The sequence below is a fragment of the Podarcis melisellensis genome (genome assembly GCF_964234715.1).
Source record: "Podarcis melisellensis genome assembly, chromosome: 5".
Classification (NCBI taxonomy): domain Eukaryota; kingdom Metazoa; phylum Chordata; class Lepidosauria; order Squamata; family Lacertidae; genus Podarcis; species Podarcis melisellensis.
Window position 1 is genome coordinate 46,765,130 of NC_138537.1, and position 22,962 is coordinate 46,788,091.

The window sequence follows — 22,962 nt, forward strand, 5'->3', positions numbered from 1 at the left end:
CCGTCAGGAGGGGCAAGATTTTCACCAAGCTGGACCTACGTGGAGCTTACAATCTCATCCGCATCCGGAAAGGAGATGAGTGGAAGACCGCCATGTTCACCCCTCTGGGCACATACGAATACAGAGTCATGCCTTTCGGCCTCCAAAATGGCAGCCACGTTTTTCAAGCATTTATGCACCACGTGCTAGCAGGTCTCCTCTACAAAAAGTGTGTCTGCTTTCTCGACGATATCCTGATTTTCTCGGAATCGCCGGAGGATCACGATAAGGACGTGAGGGAGGTCCTGCAGAGGCTGAAGGAACACAGGCTGTACGCCAAGTTGGAAAAGTGCCAGTTTGATGTCAGAGAGGTTGATTTCCTTGGCTACAAGTTGTCCGACGAGGGACTGGCCATGGACAGGGCTAAGGTTCAAGCGCTGTTGGACTGGAAAAGCCCTCGAAATCGGAAAGAGGTCCAGAGGTTCATCGGCTTTGCCAATTTTTACCGCAAGTTTATTAAAGGTTTTGCGAACGCGACGGCGGCGATCACTGACACCCTCAGTTCCAAGAAGAAGAAGTTCGTCTGGACCGAACAAGCGGAGCGGTCCTTCCGGACGCTTAAGGGTCTTTTCGCCTCCGAAGAGCAGCTGCTCCACGTGAATCCCGGCAGACCCATGCGGGTAGAGACCGATGCGTCGGATAGAGCGGTTGGGGCCGTTCTTTTGCAAGAGGATTCACAAGGCAACTGGCGACCGGGTGCGTTCTACTCCCGGAAGCTCAGCAAGACGGAGCGCAATTATACCATATGGGACAGGGAGTTGTTGGCCATTCATGCAGCTTTCAAAGCGTGGCGACACTTCTTAATAGGAGCCAAGCACACGGTGCAAGTCCGCACGGATCACAAGAACTTAGAGTATTGGCGGACGGCTAAGTTGCAGACCCAGCGACACATGCGCTGGGCGGAGTTCTTTGCGGACTTCGACTTCAAAATAGAATACATCCCAGGAGACTCCAATGTTATTGCAGACGCGCTGTCCCGAAAGCCGCAATACTTGGAGGAAGCAGCTCCAATCGCAGCAAAGCACATTTTCGCACCGCAGGCGTGGACGTGCGCTACCATCGCAGTCGACCTGGACGCGGTGCGACGCGCGTTGCAAAGGGATCAGTTTGCACAGTCTAAGATGGAGGAGCTACGCGGAGGGTCGCGACACAACGATGAGTTTCAATTACAAGATGGACTTTTGACTCGTAAGGGTGCCCTTTACGTGCCCACCGACGAGCTTCGAGCCAAGGTTCTGCAACAGTTGCATGACGCCCCTAGTGCAGGCCATTTCGGCAAAGAAAAGACGATGGAGTTGGTGGCTAGAGACTTTTGGTGGCCCCAGATGAGAGGAGAGGTGGCGGACTACGTCGCCAGGTGTGATATCTGCCAGAGGTCCAAACCAGTGCACCAGAAGCAGGCGGGATTGCTAGAACCGCTGGAGACACCGCAGCAACCATGGGAGAGGGTAGCGTTGGACTTTGTTACAGACCTGCCCAGCTCCAGAGGTAAGACGGCGGTGTTAGTGGTGGTGGACTTGTTCACCAAGATGGCGCACTTCATCCCTTGTGCCAAGGTGGCGACGGCAGAACAGACCGCAAAGCTCTTCATCGATCACGTCTTCAGAGTGCATGGACTTCCGCAGTCCGTCTTGTCCGACAGGGGGCGCCAGTTTGTTTCCACTTTCTGGCGAAAGCTTCTGGGCATCTTGCACGTCAAAATCAACCTGACATCGGCGAGGCATCCACAAACCAACGGTCAAGCGGAGAGGGTCAACGCGATCATGCAGCAGTACCTGCGGTGCTACGCCAACCAGCGACCTGCGGCGTGGGTGGACTATCTGCCGATGGCTGAATTCGCCTACAACAACACGAAACACGCTTCCACCGGGGTGACGCCTTTCTTCGCGAACAATGGCCGTCATCCCAGAACCTTCCCGAGATTTGCGGCACCAGGAGGGGGGGGGCCTCAAGATGCCGACCAGTTTGCAGCGGAGTTGCAAGAGGTGCACGAGGAGCTGCGGAGACATTTGGAGCTGGCAAAACAGGCGTATAAGGTGCAGGCCGATAAGCACAGGAGGGCGGGAGAGGACATCCAGGTTGGGGACTGGGTGTGGTTAGCAGCCCACGCGATGCCGGCCAGGTCATTGGCCAAGAAGAAGTTAGGACACAGGCAGCTAGGGCCATATCAAGTTGAGGCTAAGATCAATCCGGTGGCTTTTCGTATAGCCCTTCCGGAAGGTTCCAGGGTGCACCCGGTCTTTCATAGGTCGGTGCTCACTCCCTACAAAACCCCACACAGGTTTCAAGAGTCAGGAGCACCCCCAGAGCCACGTAGGAGGGCGCCTGAGAGGGGGGAATCGCCAAGACCAGAACCTCTTAACGAGGTCACAGAGATACTGGACTCGAGATGGGGGGAGGAGGGAGTTGAATATTTTCTCGCCAGGGAGGGCACACCAGCCGCTGCTAATAGTTGGGTGCCAGGCTACGAGTTAGACGAACCCCTTTTGAAAGAAGAGTTCCATGCACTTTTCCCACATAGACCCATGCCAGCTGAGTACTTTGATGACTGGCTTTTCACACCCACATTGTCAGATAGCACGTTCAGGGGTTTCTCTTCCCCCGAGGAGAGAACACCAGAATCAAGCCCGCCCAGGGGATCGTGCTCGGGGGTGGACACGGAAACCCCTTATTGGTGGGAGGAGCAGCCAGAGGAGGAATGGCGTAAGAGGTGGCTGATAGGTCCTTGGCGGGCAGCACCGGAGGAAGTAGCGATGGAAGCAGAGACTGAGAAGCATTTGGGGGAAGAACCCGACTTCGAATACACTTACACAGAACTGCCAGCAGAGAACATTGACGTAGACGACCTGTATCCTGAGCCTACCCCCGAAGAGCCGCAGTTTCCACAACCGGTCCCCGGCGAGCGGGAGGGGGGAAGGGGGGGCTTCGAGGGGGGGATGGATGTCAGGGTTTCTGGGAGAGAGGAGGAGATGACAGAGGAGACGGAGAGCGAGTGGGAGGAGGGGCAGAAGGATGAGGAAGAAGATGACGGAATTCTGAGGGAATCCACGAGTCTGAGCAGCGAGTCAGAGGATTCTCAAAAGGGGGTTACCTTAATCAAGCAAAGGGGAGGAGAAGGGAGAAGCGGAGAGGAGCCCAGTGGAAGACAGAGGAAGCAAGAGACGTCTCAGCCGGAACGGAGTAAAGGGGGTGGAGTCGTCAGCCTCTCGGAGGGAGCAGGATTAGGAGAGAACAGAGAGAGGGGGTTGGAGCAGGGTGTTCAGCCGGAAAGGGTGGAGAGCAGAGCAGGGGGTGGTGTAGCGGTCGAAAGAAAGGTCAGCAGCAACGTACGCGCGCCAAGTTCAAACGTAGAGGCGCGCGGAAGTGGAGAGAGCTCAGGGGAGGAGCCCGGCCCTAAAGCCAGAAAGAGGGGGGAAGAGGCGGCAGAGGATTCAGCCTCAGGCGAGTCACGGAGAGAGGGAACCCAGGGGGGCAGGAAGACCCTGCGGAAAAGAAAGGAGAGGAAGAGGTGGTCTAGAGCCAGGCTATTAAGTTGGTGCGGAAGAGGGGAGGAGTCAGAGGGGACTTCAGCGGTCTAACGTGGCAGACGTACGGCCACAATGCTGAACTGTATGAGAAGCAGAAATCTTCAATAAACTTTTCCTGTAAATAAGCTGCAACGGAGTGAGGTCTCTTGTGAGCTGGGACCAGACCTGGGTGGCCGTGACAGGTACTATGCAGAGGGAAAACCACCACCACAACCATGAACTGGGCACTTGCAGTGCTGCTGTATTATTCATTTCCACCTTACAGATTATCAGTTTTCATAGTGTCAATTTTCACTTAGGTGGGGATAAAGGTCAAGGACCGCCCTCAACAACCTGTAGCTTGACATCAGTCTGAGAAGCTGAACAATTTCTCCACTGCGCTTTCAACTCCCTGGATTGGGGCCCACAGCACTGGCAAGTCAGTGGATTGTAGTAAAGAGTTTTTTATGATATTTTGGGAAGAATTCATCAAAGGATGATGAGACACATTTATCTTTTTGAAGGTTTTGCATTTCAATCAACTAACAGCCTTCTGACTGCTTAGAATTTCAAAGCAGCTATCCTATGGAGGGATGCCATTTGGGGGTTGGGGGGGAGGGAAATCACCTAAAGAGAATTATTTGCTCATTATTCTGGTGATGAATCTGTTTCAGTTTGTTTTTGTTTTTGTTTGTTTTGTTTTTAAAGCATTTATTCATAAGGTGTCTTTGTACCTACTCCTGGCAAATATCCTTAAACTATAAGAAATGTTTTTCCATCTCAGGATGCCAGTCGCATTATAACTCTTACAAAGCAATAATGCACCAAATTATATACTGCAGCATGATCCCTATTCATATAATTCTTACAAGAATCTATACATAGTGCTTTATGATGGCTGTAATTTAGATATATCACATAATATAATATCTTTTATAGTATGTACCTAGTTGGTTTTAAAAAAAAATCAGCACATGAACTGACTATTTAGTAATAATAAATGTTTTCTATTTATACTTCTTCTATCCACTAGCTGCTGCTGCTGCTTTCTCCACAGCACCATTTAAAAAATGCTCCAACACTATGTGCGTGGTACATTTTTAAATGGCAGTGCTATGAGGAAGGTGAAGAAAGCAATGGCACAGTAAAGAGTTGCTTTCTCAGCACCATCTTGCTAATGTGTTTTGGGATGCAGCACAAGATTGCAGATGCAACAAAGAGCATCCCAAAATTGCATGAGAGCATGCCACCCCAAATGGTTGTCATGTCCCTTTTTCCCAGGACAGTTAGGTAACCCTAATTCTGGGGTTGCGGTGCTCATCTCGCTTTATTGGCCGAGGGAGCTGGCGTACATGTGGCCAGCATGACTAAGCCACTTCTGGCGAACCAGAGCAGCGCACAGAAATGCCGTTTACCTTCTCCACAGTACCTATTTATCTACTTTGATGTGCTTTCGAACTGCTAGGTTGGCAGGAGCAGGGACTGAGGAATTGGAGCTCACCCCGTCGCAGGGATTCGAACCACCGACCTTCTGATCGGCAAGTCCTAGGCTCTGTGGTTTAACCCACAGCGCCACCCGCGTCCCTCCCAGGACAGTTAAGGGCTATGATATGATGATGTCGCAGTATTCATTTCATGCTGCGGAGAGAAAAGGGACCACAGAATGTATGTTTGCCAGACCCATGCATGGCATCACATTTAGTTCTATATTTATATAGGGAGACATGGCATCTAAAATATATGGAGCCTATGCAGTGAAATGCTTTCCAGGTCACCTTGAATTGCAGCTGGAAAGTAACAGCAGATCAATTCAATTGCCACAACATGGGTTGAATAGGCTCTTCTTTCCACTGCTAACAATATGGGCTGTAGCATTCTGCATTGTGTGAAGTCTGATATCAATTCTAGCTCCACCCTAAGCTTCAGTGCCTAGACCTTCTGTGGGAACCTGTTTAGAGTATATCTTTGAAGGTCACAGGAAAAGAAGGAAGACAGAGAAAGGTTGTTTCTAGTGCTTTAGAAAAGAATTTTTGGTGCAGGAAATTGAAAGACTGGAGAAAAATGGAAGGAGTGGATTAAATAGATGCCATATGATTTATCCACTTTCAGCAAGACCAATTCCACAAATGAGGCAGCAGCTAGGCACCCATTATCTCTTACTCAGGAGGTCATGGATGTAGATGTGACTTCCTAGTGGATAATAGGTATGGAAAGATCAAGGGAGATGCTCACTCAGATGTTGATAAAAGGAAGGAGGGAGGACTATGGGTGCAAATTAACATGTTTTCCCCATGACATGCCAATTTATCTGTGACACAGGATGAACATAAAGCAGTATATAAATTAATCAGTAAAGTATTCTGATAGTACTTTAGGGATTCATCTTACTATTCTTTTTTCTTTCTTTTTTCTACATTGGTTCTAAGACCAAAATACAAATATTGATTTTATCTGTCAGTTATAAGTGTGTGTAAGAGTATAATATGCTTCATTTCAAAATATCCATAAACTGATTAGAAGGCTTTTGCAAATATTCTGAAGGGGAAAACTGCAATTTATACTTTTCCTTTTCATAATTGGTAAGATGTGCATTTATTTTGTACTTGGATATTGGACCTTGACTACTAAATGTGTTGTAAGAAACAAACTCTTAATGGATGGTCTACTTTGACTTAGCAATGTACAAAATATTAGGAAAGTAGCACCTTTTCAGACAGAAAGGTAATCAACTTAGTGATCACTCTGTCATATTGATTCAATAATTATATTAGCATCCTGCTGAAAGGAAATGTCATTATTAGCACACATAACACACATTTTAATTGCAATCAGTAGTTAACCCTTGGGTTAATTAATAGTGGGTCTCATGATCAAGAAGGCAGTTACTCTATGTGCTGTAGAGGCAAATGATGGGCTTTTTTAGGGAGGAGAAAAGCCCCATTTTTTTGGGGGGTAAAAAACTTTGGGTGGAGGGGGGTTCCTTTTTTTTTGGAGGGTTAAAGGCAAGGGACAAAGGGATAAAGTCACTCACAAAAAGATCGCTATGGATCAAAACAGCAGCACAGAGAAAGCTCCATCTTCCCTTGCAGAGATCATACAACAATGGAGGGCAGGCCGAGGGGGCATGGCAGGAGTCAGTTTTAGTGATGTTAAGGAAAGGGAGCCAGAGATCGACCGCGATCTACCAAAACCTTGTGGGGATCTACCAGTAGATCGTGATCAACTTGTTGGACAACCCTGATCTAGGAGGAGAAAACTGATCCTAAACCTCTGCTGCCTTGCGGCTATATTCATTCATGAGAAAGACTACATGAGTAAACGATGAGTATTCTTGCTGCTGTTGTTGCGTACATAAAGAAAGTTCTATCCTTCTACCCATCACAAAGTACTGGAAGACACAAGATTTGCCCACTCTGGAAGAATGGCAGATGCAAGTGATAGACTACATGGAATTGGCAGAAATGACTGGCAGAATCCGAGACCTGGGAGAAGAGCAAATGGAAGAGGATTGGAAGAAATTTAAAGACTACTTGCAAAAATATTGCAAAATGTTTGAATGTTAAAACGATGCAAGATATAAAGACAATACGGCATTAGTGGCATAGCTGAAAGAAATAAGGGTGAAAGACTTAGAATAACATTATGTCAAACCTAAATAATGTTATAAGGAGAAAAATTGGAGACATAATAGTTGAAAGGTATAATACAGAATAAGATTTGAAAAAGGATAAGGCACTGCTGAATATGATTGTGTAAAAAGGGAACACAGAAAAGGGAGATGCGAGGAAGTCAGGAAGGAAGGATATGAAAATAATAAGTAAGAAACTGGATTTATGTCTTTTTTAGGTTTTTCTTCTTCTACTTTTTATGTTTTGTATGGTATTTTTTTGTTTTTATTTGATTGTGATAATGCTTTTTCTTTTTTTTCTTTTCTTTTGGTTTGATTGTGAAGTTCGTTCTATTGTTTAAAATTCTAATAAACATCTTTTTTTTTTAAAAAAAAAAAGACTTCATGAGTAAATCTCAAGGAGAAATCCATACCTGCTGCCTTGTGAGACATCTTCAGGAGAAGAAAAAGACAAGGAGTAATCCCTACATAAACCCAGAATGGAGTCTTTTAGATGGTTGGATGGCACCTTGTATACCTTCCAGCAACTCCTGCAGCCAAGCTGGTACCACATGTATTGCTCTGCTTTCCTTTGGACCACATCAGTGAGGCCAAGGGATGAAGGTCTTGTCATCTGGTCAGTCTAATTAATTAGTTGCTGGGTTCTGCCATCGCCACCTAAAGTACATTCCCTAAGGTGTTGGTGTGTAAGGAATAGTATGTGATTTTGACTTCTTTCAGTTGTAAAGAAGGCTTCCATGTTTCCTGCCTACTTTACAATACCTGTGGTGAGTCAGGGGTTCTTTTTCTACATGAAAGGAAAGCAAAAGTTACTTTTGCATTGAATTTCTAATATCAAAGCATGCAAATACAGAGATAATTTTAAAACCCTCATTTTTCCCCATGTAAACCAAGCTGGCTCTGCTAGATTCTTGCGATAGAAGGCCTTCGCTGATTCCTGGAGGATGCATTTAACTTGTAGCCTTTTGCTTAGATCTTCCCAGAAAAAGAGAACTATGTTGATATTTTCATTTCCCTCTGGGGAAATCCTAATCTTCATATAGAAACCTCTCCCCCATTTTACTCCTCCTGCTGCTACTCTCCATCTCCTTGAAGAACGGAATCTCGTCTAACAGAGTTTGGGAAATGCATTGAGCAATGAAGAACAGTTTCCTATTCCTGGGGAGTTGTATAAGAAAAATGATGATAGTTTTTTTTTTAAAAAAAAAAAAAGAAGAAGAAGTAAAGTGTAGAGTCTGAATCTCACTAACTTGAAGGCTTTTTTGTGCTATTCTATCCCAGAATAGAGTGTTCCAACCAATTAGAACATTTTTATTAAACAATTTATTAAGTATTTGCACAAATATGTTAACACTTGTGTTGCATTTTTGTGATGAGGTTTTTGAAATACTCCTAAGTGAAAAAACATGTGGTAGTACTTAAATCCTGGGAGGGCATATTAATCCAGAAGTCAAAATGTGAGAGCAAAATCTGAGGCAGAAAGTGCCAGATATTCCTTCTTTATTGTGAGGTACCAACTATGAACAGTGGAACAACTCAGAAACCTGAAATGGGTGTACAACTTCATTGCTGGTAAACCCAAACTAGAAAAGCAACACATTGCTGGCATTATATTGTTAAACTCAATATAAAACTCAAAACCCCTAGTAAGCAATACAGTGGTACCTCCAGTTGCAGATGGGATCCGTTCCAGAGCTCTGGTTGGATCCTGAGGTTTCCGCAACCGTTTCTGCGTATGCGCGCACAGCAAAACCTGGAAAAATACTTCCGGGTTTGCCATGTTCGCATCCTGAAGTATATGCAACCGGAGGTGTGCATATCCAGAGGTTACCACTGTTCTTTTATTACTGGCCAGGTGGTGTTGGTGGTGAAAGCACGGCAGCACCATAACAGTTGCTAACAGAATAGCCACCCATTCAGATGTCAGCAGCCCACAGTCTCAGCAGAGATGGCTAGGCGAAGCTTGTAGAGTGCTGCCTCAGACACGCGCACAGCATGCACCACTATCTCATAGAATCAAAGAATCTCCCAACACTTACTCCTAGAGGGGGAAATCCCTTCCTCCCTAGATTGTCCCACAGTGGTGGGTGGTGGCTGGTGGCTCCCAGTAATGAAGTTCACAAGCCATTCCTTCAGCTTAACATGATTTGCACAGTGGTTGTATGCTTAAAATGCTGTGATGAGCTCACTGGAAGAACAAATGAACCAAACAGTATCCTCTAGCTTCTTAGCAGATTAGTGGGTTGCACTGGGGTTTCAGCCAAACACCAATTAAAATCTAATGTTTTAAAGAGAATGTCTTGCCCAATAAATGCATACCAAAAACAGGATCTTTGGAAATGACCCTTATCTTGTACATTTGGCTAGGGAGATGTTTGATATTATCTACAGCTTACTTTGAATTTGATATGTTTGAAAACTCTACATGGGTGATAATAATAAATTACGGTAAATCTTGCCACTTTTTGTAATTTTAGGTACTTCCTGCATTCAAAAGGTTAATTTTTTTTTGTTTCTTAGAACAAAACTCTCCGTTATGAAACATGCATTTCAAATGGAAGTGTCAATATATTATAAGCTTTCATATTTCAAGTATGCACATTTTGCAGCTGGCATTTGGATTTCAGCAGTTCAAATTTATGTCTGTTCAAATATCAAAGCCTACTCAAAAGGCATGTCTGACAAATGAAGATCAGACAAGACAAATAAAACAAAAGTCACGAATGTGATCAAAATCAAAACAAGGGAGAATCTGAGGCATTCAGTATGGTGGGCAGAGCCATCTTTCCCATAGGGCTTAGTGGTGCGTTGCTCCAGGGTGCCGGCCTCTTAGCGCTTTGACGGCGGCTTCCCCTTTCCCTGCATGCCTGCAAGCTGCAACCCATCACCCATACGGTTGGCAGGCATGCAGCTTGCCTCCCAAGCCTCTGCAGGGATTGCTCTCCTGCAGCGGCATGGAGGAGAGTCCCCCCCCCCCCATGGCTGGCAGTGCACAGCTTTCCTCCTCCCCCATCTGTGGTAATTTGGGAGCACTGGGCAGATATTTGCACCCCGGCGCCACATCTGCTAAAGACGGCCCTGATGATGGGCAATGATATTCTTGCGTGCCAACCCAATCTCTGAGCGGCGCAAGATTCCAGGGGTTTCAAGCACTTACCCAGGGCTTGTGTTTCCTTTTGGAATGAGGCACAGTGGAAATTGTGGTGTCTTTATGAGATATGGCCTATTTACACAAATACACTACCTGAGTCTGTGATGAAGGGGTTCACAGCATCAACACCCCAAGAGGGTCTTGTTTTACCCATAGCCACAGCCTTAGATTCAAACAGAAATCAAGCATTCTTCTCAAACATTGCTTTGATTCTCTCTCTCTCTTCTCTCTCTCTCTCTGCTTTACTTATAGGTCACATCACTGCAACTCTACACACAATTCTGGCTTTGTTTGTTGAGGGAGGGGGCCCCACCCATTTGCCATTAACGGCTCATCAGTCAGGCTATCACCTCACCAGGAGGCTAGCGGGGGTATTCGAGGAAACAGAAACTTTGATTAAATTCTAAAACTTGCTAGATCCAGGAATTAAAGGGTTCTGGCTTCCAGCTTAATAGTATAACAATATTATTGTGTCTCAATCAGAAGGTCTAAGTGAGCCAGACCTTTTAGGGGTCCTGCGACAATGGATCAAAATAATACTGATCTTCAAAGGAAATTACAATCAAGCTTTCTTAGTTCAATGTTATCCCACGAGAGTGCGCACACAAGAAACCTCCACATACGAAGTTTATTGTGAGTTAGTGTGTAGGGTGTTCAAAAACATATTAGGAGATAATTTTGGGGGGGGAGGATATGTCCATGGACCTCCACAGGGTTTAATCTGGCATTGAAAGGGCACAAGTTCCAGGGCCTTAAAAAATTTACAGGCACACGAGCCTATGAAAATACCATTTGAACAGTTCTGGGATATTTTAATTATTGAATCAGTGAGACAAGGAAAGCAGGTATTGCAGAGCTAGCAACAGATTCTACCCTCCAATTATCAACAAATGCCAGCTGTGGAATAATTGGGACATCATAGTGTAAAGTAGAGAAAGTGAAGGAAAATAAACCATATCACCATGCACACTCAGAAAATTATTTCCTCTGTCTCCCCGTACTTATTTGTGCTGACAGGCAAATTTTTTTGTTTGTAATTAAAAATCTTCATTAAACACTACATCAGCTCCCCTCCAAATTAATTTACATTTTGTCCTCAATATTGCATTTTCAAAAATAAAAGGGGGTGGGTGGGTGGAATAGTTATTCCTGGCAAAGGTCCAAGATTCCAATTATAGCTTCCTCTATGGAGGAAAGTGAAATAGATTTTAATTGGGGCCTAAGAGTAAAGGTCAGTTTGCTGGGAACAATGGGTGTCTTTGGTAGTAATTGACTGAATCATCCTGTAAGAATTTGTAAATGTCAGTAACATTCTTAAAATGAGAGGAAAGGGAAAGGCTTCATACCAAGGAATGACAGCAGAGATTCAGCAGCAGGGGAAAATATTGCTGCGGTTATTTAAACAACACCTTAACTAGGAATAATTTGAAAAAGCTGTGCAATGTGAAACGAGACTGAGCACATTTAACCAATAAGAATCATAAAATAGATATAAGATGCTAAATATTTGGAATTTTGATCTCACGTGTCCCTGGTCCCAAACCTCATGCCCAAGGCCATACAGTATGAGCAAATAGGTCATTCCTGGTAGCTCTGTTCAGATCAGCAGCGAAGAAGATAACACTATTTTCATTTGTTACCTTAGATTTACATGGGGTTTTCTTCTTAATATTCATGCTACACCAGCAAAACTCATCCTGACATTCCCTCAGAGGAGAACAACAGCTGTTCCATGCTCTATTTATGGTGCTCTTTCATCATGAAGATTTGATCACTTATTATGTCCTTCAACAGATGATACTGAAAAATTAGCAGAATGAGGCAGTAGCTATGAAATGGAAGAAATTGGTCACTACAGACTGCAGGTGGGGAAATGTCATGTAATGAAAACTATCTGTAAGTTGAAGACAGTACACCAGGAGGGAAGTACTAGACTAGCCCTCTCTCTCTGCTGTGCTACCTTTAGAGAGAGGTATCAGTTCAGTCCTAGAAAAAAATGTTTTGTGCATATAAGTGTTCTTGAGAAGTTCTGTTTATCAGGAGAAACCAGGGATTGAACCTGGGTATGCAAACTTTACAGTACTACTGAATTAAGAACTCTTTCTTATAGAATGCTAGAGCTAATCTAAAGAATCTCAATAGGGCCGAGAAAGGAGTCAGACAAACGATTTGACACAGGCAGAAAACTTTTGTGAAAATAAAGATGATAAAAATATAGCTCGACTATAGAAAAAGAACCCAACCCTGATGCTATTCTATACTGAACACAGAATTAAAGAAGTTCAATATTCAACAATGCCAGTGACTTTCAATTAGATATCTCTATCTTAATTGCTATAGAAATTAGATCATGTTTCTTGGATTGTGGTGGTTGTTGTGGGGGTAGGGAGAAAAAGTGAAGGCATAAACTGTCTTTGGTACAATTTGATGAAACTCTCCTTGCTTTATCGACTGCATTTGTTTCTGGAACAGCATCCAAGGTTATAAGCCTCAGCCAATGCAGAGAGTATCAACCAGCCAAAGAATATTGCTTCAACGGTTTAAGCTATGCAATGTCATCCATCATAAAATAAAATATATTGAAGTCTTAATACTGCACTCATATTTATAAATATTTTCAACTTTAGGGATCCAGCAGCATCAATAAAACACCCAGGCAGCTTTGTTAAAACCAAAGGGAAAAAAAGATACTTAATATGAAAAAAGAAAAACAGGAGTAGAAATCTGGTACATAAATTTGATGTCTCCCAGTTATATAGGTTGAAGCAGTCTTTTTTGGACTTACTATAGAAGAAACAATATTCAGATCTCTACATTAAAATAATGGGTTTATTTATTTATTTATTTTTAAAAGTATGTCTAAAAGTCAGTAATAAAAACCAGACACCTCATCTGGCTTTTGAAGTATTATTACATTACATTCTTACATTATCAGTAGCTCTTGGAGAAACTACCCAAAACTTCCCCAGAAGTAAGCTTCTTCTCCTCCTCCCATCCACTATTTTACCTTTTGTAAGACTTTCTGTGTTTACAGTACACAAGTATGTTTGTGTAGATATTTTTTTTTAATGTAACTTCTGGGGGGGATCTCATTGGTCTCAAAACTAAGCTATATGTGCATATTAGGGTCAACCTTAGTAACTTCTTTTCTTTCAGGTGAATCAGCAGAGATAGCCACAGCTGGAGAGGGAATTTCAGATGAAGCAAATTTGACCTAGAAGACTACAACAATTTCTTTGAGACGTACATCATAATTTAAACCTTTGTTTTGAGGATTTCCCTCCATACTGTGTTGAAAACTCAGAGCACAAAACAGCTAATCTTATACATCTTTATACCATAATTGCATTGTCTGCAAAGCATTTGCTAGACCACTGTAGAATCAGGCTTTATGACCTGTCTGTGTAACCTTCTCAGCTATCACAATCAGCCGTCTTGTTTTCATGCTTCCACTACCATATCAATCATGTTTCATACAGTCTCATTTTCTCTGTCTATTAGTAAAAGAAGTCCTTCACCAGCATTAAACCCACAAACCCACTGTAGGAGCTGATGACTTTCAATTTGATCTTTTTCCCTTAGAATGAAGAAGAACCAAAGCTATATCTGAGCTCAACACCAAGGACTAGACTTTAATCTGAGGGTTCAACAACATATCCTTGCACCTATCACCTAGGGTGAGTAAACTGTTATTAACTGGACACACAAGTTTAGCTCAGTGCTAAATCAAAGCAAAATGTGCAGTTGTGCTTTGCTTCTCTCCATCTCCTATTTTTGAAAGTTAGGTAGCTTTACAGGCGGATAAATATTCTATTTGTTTCTGTTGCTTTGAAATCAAGCAACACCTTTCCTACTAAACTCTGTAACCCATAGCCCATAGCACCTTGTCTTGGAAACACGCAGAGCAATGCTAGACATATTCATCATCCCTTCTGTGCATAAGAAGGAAAATATTGAAGGATTAAGGCATCTGCAACCCATTCATTTTGCACATTCCGCAGCACAGCAATTAAAAATGAAAGGTTTAGAAGATATAAAAGCAAAATTTAATGCAGGAGTGCAGGACAAGAGAAAACAAAACCCAGGCCCACAGGAAATAATCAATATCTGATGAGAAGACATTGTGCTATTAATAGTATGAAAGTGCTGGCAGATATTATCAACTGGAGTTTTATTAATTAACTGGAGATGCAAAGATACAATGGTGTTGAGATGTACAAAGAACAAATGTACTGGTTCCTTGGAAAGAACACAGTGTGCAATTTATGAGGACACAGCATCTAAATTAGCCAGCAGCTCAGTGATTCCAGAAAAAATATTTCCCCCAACCAACCATAAGTCTCTTTTTTTCGCTTGCATTTTCATATCAGTCAGGATTTTTACTCACCCCATGTAGTTTTAAAAAGCAAATACTTGGAGACCTTTGACGTTAAAGCCCATATAGAATAATAAAAAGTGTTTCTTATAAAAATAAAAATAATCAAGAAGTCTTTTTTGAGAACTTTCTGTGTAATCCTATGTATGCCTTTTCAGAAGGAAGGTTCACTGTATCAAGTGATGTATTACTACTACTTAGTAACTTTTATTCTTTCTTTTTCGATTGCAGCCTCAGTTACTTTAAAACGGGGTAGTAAATCCCAAGCCTAGAGTCAAAAGCCACCCCAAATGGCCTGTTGGACTCTTCCTTGACCACACCTGCATCCCTTGGCTATGTTCATAGCAACCCTGCTCTACACACTCCTCAAGTATATTTGCTTGGCTGGAATGTGCCCTTGAAATATGACAATGCCTCTAACAATTGGATGGATGTTTCCCTATGTTTTTATTGGATTGTGGCCCCTGGATGGCTGCCCATGAGAGAAAGTGGCCCTTGGTCTGAAAAAGCTTCCCCACAACTCCTCTAAAACACATACAGTTACAGAAAAAACTCAGCTACATTTCCCTTCAAATTTCAAACTCCTTCCATGTGCTAACTATACGTTTTCTCCTGTCTCATTGCAACAGTCCATTAGAAGAAGACCGGACCAGATAAGAAATGTATTGGACATTTGGGATTCCAGATACTTGTTGACAAATAACCATGCAGGCAGAATATTTTTTGGCAGAACTAAGGTTTCCCTCTCCCCTCTCCCCTCCCCCATTCTCCACTGTCATAAATCACAGGGCCAGGTGGCACCGTATTTCAACAAGATGAGAGTTATTTGCCTGTAAACATGTTTTCTGTGGCTTTTATAACTCCAAGGTTTATACCCCTCAGTATTATTAGATTATTGTTTTCTATTATTATAGATTGATCCAAAAGAAGATGTTGTAATTTACCCAAATAAAACCCCAATAGTGACTGATCAGCAGCTTAAATGGTAAATAATGTTTTCTTCTTTATGTCTCATAAAACCCTCCGGGAACTACAGATTCATTTATTGCCTGGAATATCTTGTTTAAAAAACACAACCTGTGCTTATTTGGGGGGTAGAGGGAGAAAAAGAGAGAGACGAAAGGTGGAATATAAAAACATTAAAGAGAAAACTGGCATTCACAGACCACAGCAGACACTTTTCAAAATATGTCAATGTGCATTTATATGCAACATATTACTTAGGGAATGCTGGTCAAATAAATATTAGAATCACAGTGTCGGAATACTGTAAAACTGACAAGAGATCTGACATGTTTGTCATCCAGCTGTTACATTAAAACAAGGTGTGGTATATTAAAGTACCCACAACAAATTAGCATAAACCAAACAAATTACAAAATTCAGGTGAAAATCAGTTTAGGCCTGTGGCTTTCAATAAGACTACTACTCTAATAAATAAGGTCTATTAATTTTTGTTGGACTCTGACAAGAAACTATACTTAGTTTTGAGCTGTAGTTAATGTACCTTGCATTCAGAGACACATTTACAAGAGGGCAACTGTTGCAGTTTGAAGTGGCAAGAAATTAGAGGTGGCAACAAGTGCCAGTTGGCCCTACTATGAATACATCTTTGACTGGGGGGGTTCCCTTTCCACACAACTGGGAGTTGGGGTGAGGTTTCTAGGGCTCAGTGCCATGCAAGCTGGGATGCCACCCTGGCTCCTAGCATATTCCTGGCTCAATCCCACTGCTGCATCAGATCTGCTTAGATTCCCCTGGACGCTCTTTGATGCCCACCTCAGATTCAGAGCATGACAATGATGGCTGGGTGTGCCAATCCCTTTGGGATCTTTTTGGCCAAGAGCTTCAATCACAATTGCCTCTTTTTTGTGATGATTCCCATGTGTCATGGCACTGTCAGACAAGGAATGTCCAAAGTGGGGAATCAACTTGCATCTGGGCATAAACCTGCCTCCTCCATTTCCTGCTTGACAGCTGCTTAAGGGCCATGTGGAGCCATCTCCCACTCCCAGAGCTGGTGAGTCAGGGATAGGACAATCTCTTGGGTGTACTCCAGGCATGCTTGCTCATTCTCTTTCCAGATGCCCACATAGCACCTTAAGAAACTGTGTCAGAGGTTTGCGTCCAATCCCAGCCCACTTGCAATCCAGCAAGCAGGCACTGGTCATGAGCAGAGGCTGGATGATATGTGTAAGGCTTTCACTCTGCAATTAACAAGAGAAGTGAGTCCCTGGCAGGGGATCATGCCAAGGAGCCCCTGGATATGTTCCACGGACACCCAGCAGCCCCCTTAATTTGGAACCACTGACTTAAAGACACAAAGAAGAACCATTCATTCAACACTAGAATCCATTCCACTGGAGCAATCAAAACAAAACACCAGTACTTATCATGATTATTTTTGGCAATCTATACTTGCTTCCTAAAGTTGATTATTTAAAAATAAAATTTCTAACACTTCCTGTTCAAGTCATTCTTCTTTATTTAATTTATTGAATGATGTTGGTTCTATTGTATTGTTTAGCTCTTAGGCTGTGTGACATTTCCATATAATTCAGAGTTTTGAAATAAATTTAAAACTTTAAATTTATGCCAGTCAAAGAACAATAAATGCATATACAGACGTCAACCATTTTGCTTCGGGGTTCCGTTCCTGGCCCTCATGCGTGTCTGTGGCGTGCACATAAGTCTGTGCCACCTCATTATGCCCTATTATGACCACTATTCCACCCCACCCCACCCCTGCCCTGTCCCTGTTCTGCCCTCTTTCAGGTATCTGTCTTTATTGCCCTCTCTTTGGGCCCCACTGGCTGCAGGATTTCTATGCCTGGGTCCACAATGAGTTTGCTATCAATAAACAGGTTGTATGTGAGTGTAAATAATAAATAATGTTTTTGTGTGCCAGCCCAAAACATTTTGCTGCCTGAGGCAAAGGGAAAAATATCTCCCTCTTCCACAGAAAGCTTACTAGACTGGCAGGTGTATCCTACCTCAACAGTGACAATATGATAGTTTCCTCCACGGCACCTGAACATACCTGGATAGTTGGCATAACAGTTTACATGACAATCTTATATATAATTTAGTTTGGGAATTATGGGGGTTGTTTGCCTCCTAGAGTCAACCTTGGCAGGCATATAACCATATCAGGAGGTGTTAAAGAATAATGAGGCGAAGTGTGAATTCCTAGTAGTCTGGTCTGTAAAATGCAAAAGCATACTTTTTGATATTGGTTGGTTTGTGGATTGGGTTATGGGGGGGCGGGGAGTAGCTTGGGGGTATATGAACTACTTGTGGAGATGAAGGATCTGAGGTTCTTGGAAGATCAATCTTGGTGCAGGAGGAAGGAGAGTGGCCTGACATAAGATCCTAAGAATTCTGACTGAAAGAATTTTGCTAAAAGGAATTTTAGCTTGTAGAAACTGTTGAGATATTAATAGCTGGCTGCATTTATCCTCATTTATTTTCAATATCTTTTTGTCCTCTTGGATTGTTTGTGTGCATGTAACTATTAATATATTCATCATCAACCTTTTATTCGACCGTCAGTCAGAAAAAAATACATTTGTCAATACACGGTTAAAACATCCAGGAAGATTTTAGAACTTAGCCAACACTAAAATGGGCTAAACAGATAGCCCCATATCAATACAGTCAATTATAGTCTTGCGACGCTTAAAAGCTAAAAAAAGAAATTTGGCCACCAAGGAAGGTATAGCTCTAGTGACATTATTCAGCAAGTGTAAAACCTGGTTTTCTTCGGGTAGGAAGCTAAATTGACATAGGAGTTGGTCTATAAAATTTTGTCTAAGCTCTGCATAAGAAGGGCAAGTCAAGAGAATGTGTTCGGTGGACTCAGCCACACCCATGGCACAATGACAGGTTCTCTCCCCTGTACCTTCCCCACAATATCGCAGAGTCAAGGACATTTAATCTAGCCGCTGTAAGAAGTCTGCGGTATTCCACATAGTGGATTTCTGCAAGGTAGGGGGCTGGTATGGTCCGATAAATCTGGTCCCCTAGGAACATCCTTGGTTTTACCTGGGCTATGTCCTCTTGTCTGGTAATGTCACTCAGTCTCCGGGAGATCACAGCTCTAGCTTGATTGTACGTCATAGACTCAAAGTAAAGGTGAGATAATCCGCAGGATTGAACCTCGTTAATGACCTCCCTTTCCCACGATGATTGGATCAATCTTGGTGCAGGAGGAAGGAGAGTGGCCTGACATAAGATCCTAAGAATTCTGACTGAAAGAATTTTGCTAAAAGGAATTTTTGCTTGTAGAAACTGTTGAGATATTAATAGCTGGCTGCATTTATCCTCATTTATTTTCAATATCTTTTTGTCCTCTTGGATTGTTTGTGTGCATGTAACTATTAATATAGGGGACACAGGTGGCGCTGTGGGTTAAAGCCTCAGCGCCTAGGACTTGCTGATCGAAAGGTCGGCGGTTCGAATCCCTGCTGCGGGGTGCGCTCCCGCTGCTCGGTCCCAGCGCCTGCCAACCTAGCAGTTCGAAAGCACCCCCGGGTGCAAGTAGATAAATAGGGACCGCTTACCAGCGGGAAGGTAAACGGCGTTTCCGTGTGCAGCTCTGGCTCGCCAGAGCAGCGATGTCACACTGGCCATGTGACCCGGAAGTGTCTCCGGACAGCGCTGGCCCCTGGCCTCTTAAGTGAGATGGGCGCACAACCCCAGAGTCTGTCAAGACTGGCCCGTACGGGCAGGGGTACCTTTACCTTTACCTTTAACTATTAATATATTGAAACCTTTTCAAGATTAACCCCCTCCCCCTCCCCCTTTTATAAAGCTTTGTGGTCTATTTTCTGTAGTTGCCTACCCCATGCTTAAAAGCCAAACCCACACATGGACTAAAGATGTTCTTGAGGTGATCCAGTAACAAACCAAGGTGGAGGCAGCTAGGGGGAAAGGAGGTCTTTCAGCTGGTGGGGTTCACAGGAAGGGAAAGGAAAACTAGAGGGGCAAACTCTTGTTTGAACAAGTCTCCTTTCCTCACATGGGTTGGGGAGTCAAGACAGACACACAACCTTTGTCCCCCAACCGCGCTCCCAGCAAATGGTAAGGCTGACCCTGGAAGTGAAGCCTTTCCCAAATTATTTTCAGTGTTCTTAAAACTTCTTGTCTGTCCTAAGCAAGATAAACTGTTCATATGTACACGAGGAGAAAACGACAACAATAACTATCCCTCTTTTGTGAGCATTTCCCGTATTACAAATCCTTCATAAATTGTTGCTCAGTGGGGTGCTCGTATGATTAAAACCTTCCGGGCTTTGGGATGCATTTTCTCTGCAGGATTTTGTCAAATCCTTTTCAGCTCACTATTGGGAGTACTTAAAAGGCAAACAACTTTAAATACAATCTGGCCTCTATAGATGAGGCTCTAACATCTTAATGAGCCGTTTCCCTTTCCCAACAATGAGTTCATCCTAATTCAAGAAGAAACAAAATAACTTCAGGCTTCATACTATTTATCTTGTGCATTTTCAGTATGGGTGAATCAAACTTATTCCCAAATTTATTGTATTCAACACTGTTAAAGAATACAAGACATGTGAATCTGTATACAATAAGAATTTTGCATATCTGAAATGTTGCAGGTTTTTGTTTTGTTTAGAAAGAACACATTTTTGGCAATGTTCCTAGATAACTTTTAATTGGTTAGTAATGTGTCACATGCACAGGTCATAATAACACTGCAAAATTCCTTGCTTTCCAGAGATATATTTCATCAAGCATCTTGTAGCTCTTCATTCTCCTGCATCCAGCTACTTCTTAAATTCATTCAGTATGTAGTATACGGTTTGTGACTAGCCCTGTGTTTTTTTTAACATGTTTTAACCAAAATGTTTTAACCAAACAACCCCACAATATTGCAGTATAAAGTAAGCAAAGGATTAAAACACTTCAGTGGAGTCAAATGGAAAACATGAAAGGCTATATTGCGGAAAGTGAGGCTGGGGATTGGGCTAATGATGTCAAAAAGGACAGTTCAGGGGTTGTTGGCTGGATGTATAGAATCAATTCCCATCCTATAGTCTCATTAGGATGTTTCTCATGCCATTTCAGTAGAACACCAAGACGAAAGCTTCAGGCTGGAAGAAAGCATGGCCATGTCTACATCTTTTCCACTCATACACTAAATGTGTACGGAGCAGGATTGCAATGCTGCTTTCTCCCCCTGCCACCCACATGCTCATCTGCATTTGCGCAAAGAGCTCTATGCAGGTGCAGAGACACGTACTGTACATATGAATATTTCATATTTATGATCAGGGACCTGGCCATTTGCATGGTTCCCGAATGTGCATATGTTATACACCTGTAGGTCTCTGTTCTCACCTTCACTTGAATACATGGACATGTAATACAAGGAGATGGGAGTGAAGATAAGGGAAGAGATAACATTCTCCCTATCCATGCATTCACTGAATAATTAAAAAGGGCTATATAGTATTATGAAAGATTGCCATTCATCAAAAAGCAGCATGAGAACCAGGATGCAATGAACATTATAAAGAAGGTACAAGACCATCTAAATTGTAAACTACTTGTTTTTGTTTGTTTATTATTCAGGAACATTGGTAACACTATGTAAATATTAACTAACAATCAATGTAAATTTTCTGTCAGGGTTAAACCAATCATATGTTGCCACTTACCTTGCGCTTATTAGTTGGGCAGACATAGAGGTAGCTAAGAATGGTCTTCAGACCCACTTTGTCATTCAGTTTTTCATATGTTGTCCCATAATCTGTTGACCTGTAATTTAAGAAAACTTTAGTAAGCATAAACACCAAAGCAAAACTAAGATGTAAACTGTTTGGCTGGTTTCCAAGTTTAGACATGCAGCAAAATAGCTCTCTGGAGCTTTCTGAGTGATTCGTGTAGTATATAATGACACTTAATTATGTACACATGCCATCATGTGAGTGGTTAACATTTGCATTTAAATTGGATTAGGAAAAATTAAAATTGCATCCTCCCGATACCATTCCAACATAAACGCCTACAATAAGAAATGTTAATCTAGTTCTAAGAGGTGGTGGTAATGTTTGTCGTAAATGCCAAGTGTCATGACAACAAGAGACTGAGTTACTTCTTTGCCAGATACCAATCTCAGCCTTAAGATCATGTTGAGATAGCGTAGCGGATTTATTCCACTCAAGCCAAGTGCTACAATTCAAGATGTTTGCTCAGTAAAGAAAACGCTTGCTCATATTGGAAAAAGAAAATGATATCATGACAGCTTAGCAACTACTTCATTGTTCTATTTTTGCAGGTCATTTTGCTGTCTATTCAATAACGGTTCATAAGACTATGATTATTACAGAGTTGGCTAACCAAGACAATAGATATCTTGCTAAGTGCCAAATGACTGACATCCATGATTTGATTCATTTTGCTGTGTATATTTAAATATGAAGATGGAGTGTGGGTATCTGAATTAAAGCATGTTTCCCTCCCACTCCCGACAGAAACCTGCATAGTTTAATACTGTATACCTTATAGGTGTCAATAAGGAGGATTCTCCCTCAAAATGCACCGGGCATGTAGAATTATTAAAAGGCCTTGGTTTCACCTTCCATAATACATTGGATTTGGAACTTTTTACAGTATTTATATTCTGCCTGTTTGGGAGCTACATAGCCATTTGGTTGCTGAAATTGTGTCCAAAGTTAAGATATCCCTAATTAAAAACACTAGTTTGCACACATTTGAGATGGAAATGTTTCCTGGGATGAGAGCATGGCATCTAGACACCCCCAAATCCTATTACCACTTCTTTTTATAAATTAAGCAGTGGGAGAAACTCACATATTGAAAGTGTCTAGACACAGATGCTAGCTATCTGGCATACATCTGAGTGAACAGTGGCGTACATTAAATTCAGAAGTAATTGTCGGCAAAAAATCAGACATTTAGAAAAGTTCCAAGGTCATCAGATCAACTAAGAACCTGGTTCAGAATTGTGATTCGAGGATCCGTCCCCCACTTGTGAATAATAAAGACACGTGGACACAGTATATTAGGTTAATGGGCTAGAAAAGGCCACAACTTTATTGATTACAGCATGTGAGAAGGTATTGGCTTAGGCATTGGACAAGAGCAAATTTGACTCCACCCACTCAGAGGGGTGAGTCTGATGAGAACATGAGGGGTTAATCACCAGTAGGGGGAGCCTGTTGATGCAAATACAACTATAAGCTCTCCCCTGATGTCACTGGAGCGGCTAGACCAC

General features: G+C 42.6%; 1 protein-coding gene across 5 annotated transcripts in view; it reads right to left on the reverse strand.

Moving 5' to 3' along the window:
- Window positions 1–22,962, reverse strand: part of SORCS1 (sortilin related VPS10 domain containing receptor 1) — a 368,116-nt gene that overhangs the window by 167,112 nt on the left and 178,042 nt on the right. For all 5 annotated transcript variants that reach the window (XM_081912031.1, XM_081912030.1, XM_081912028.1 and 2 more), the window contains exon 3: window positions 21,383–21,482. In XM_081912031.1, the coding sequence (XP_081768157.1) occupies window positions 21,383–21,482 (100 nt within the window). The remainder of the gene's footprint in view (window positions 1–21,382; window positions 21,483–22,962) is intronic.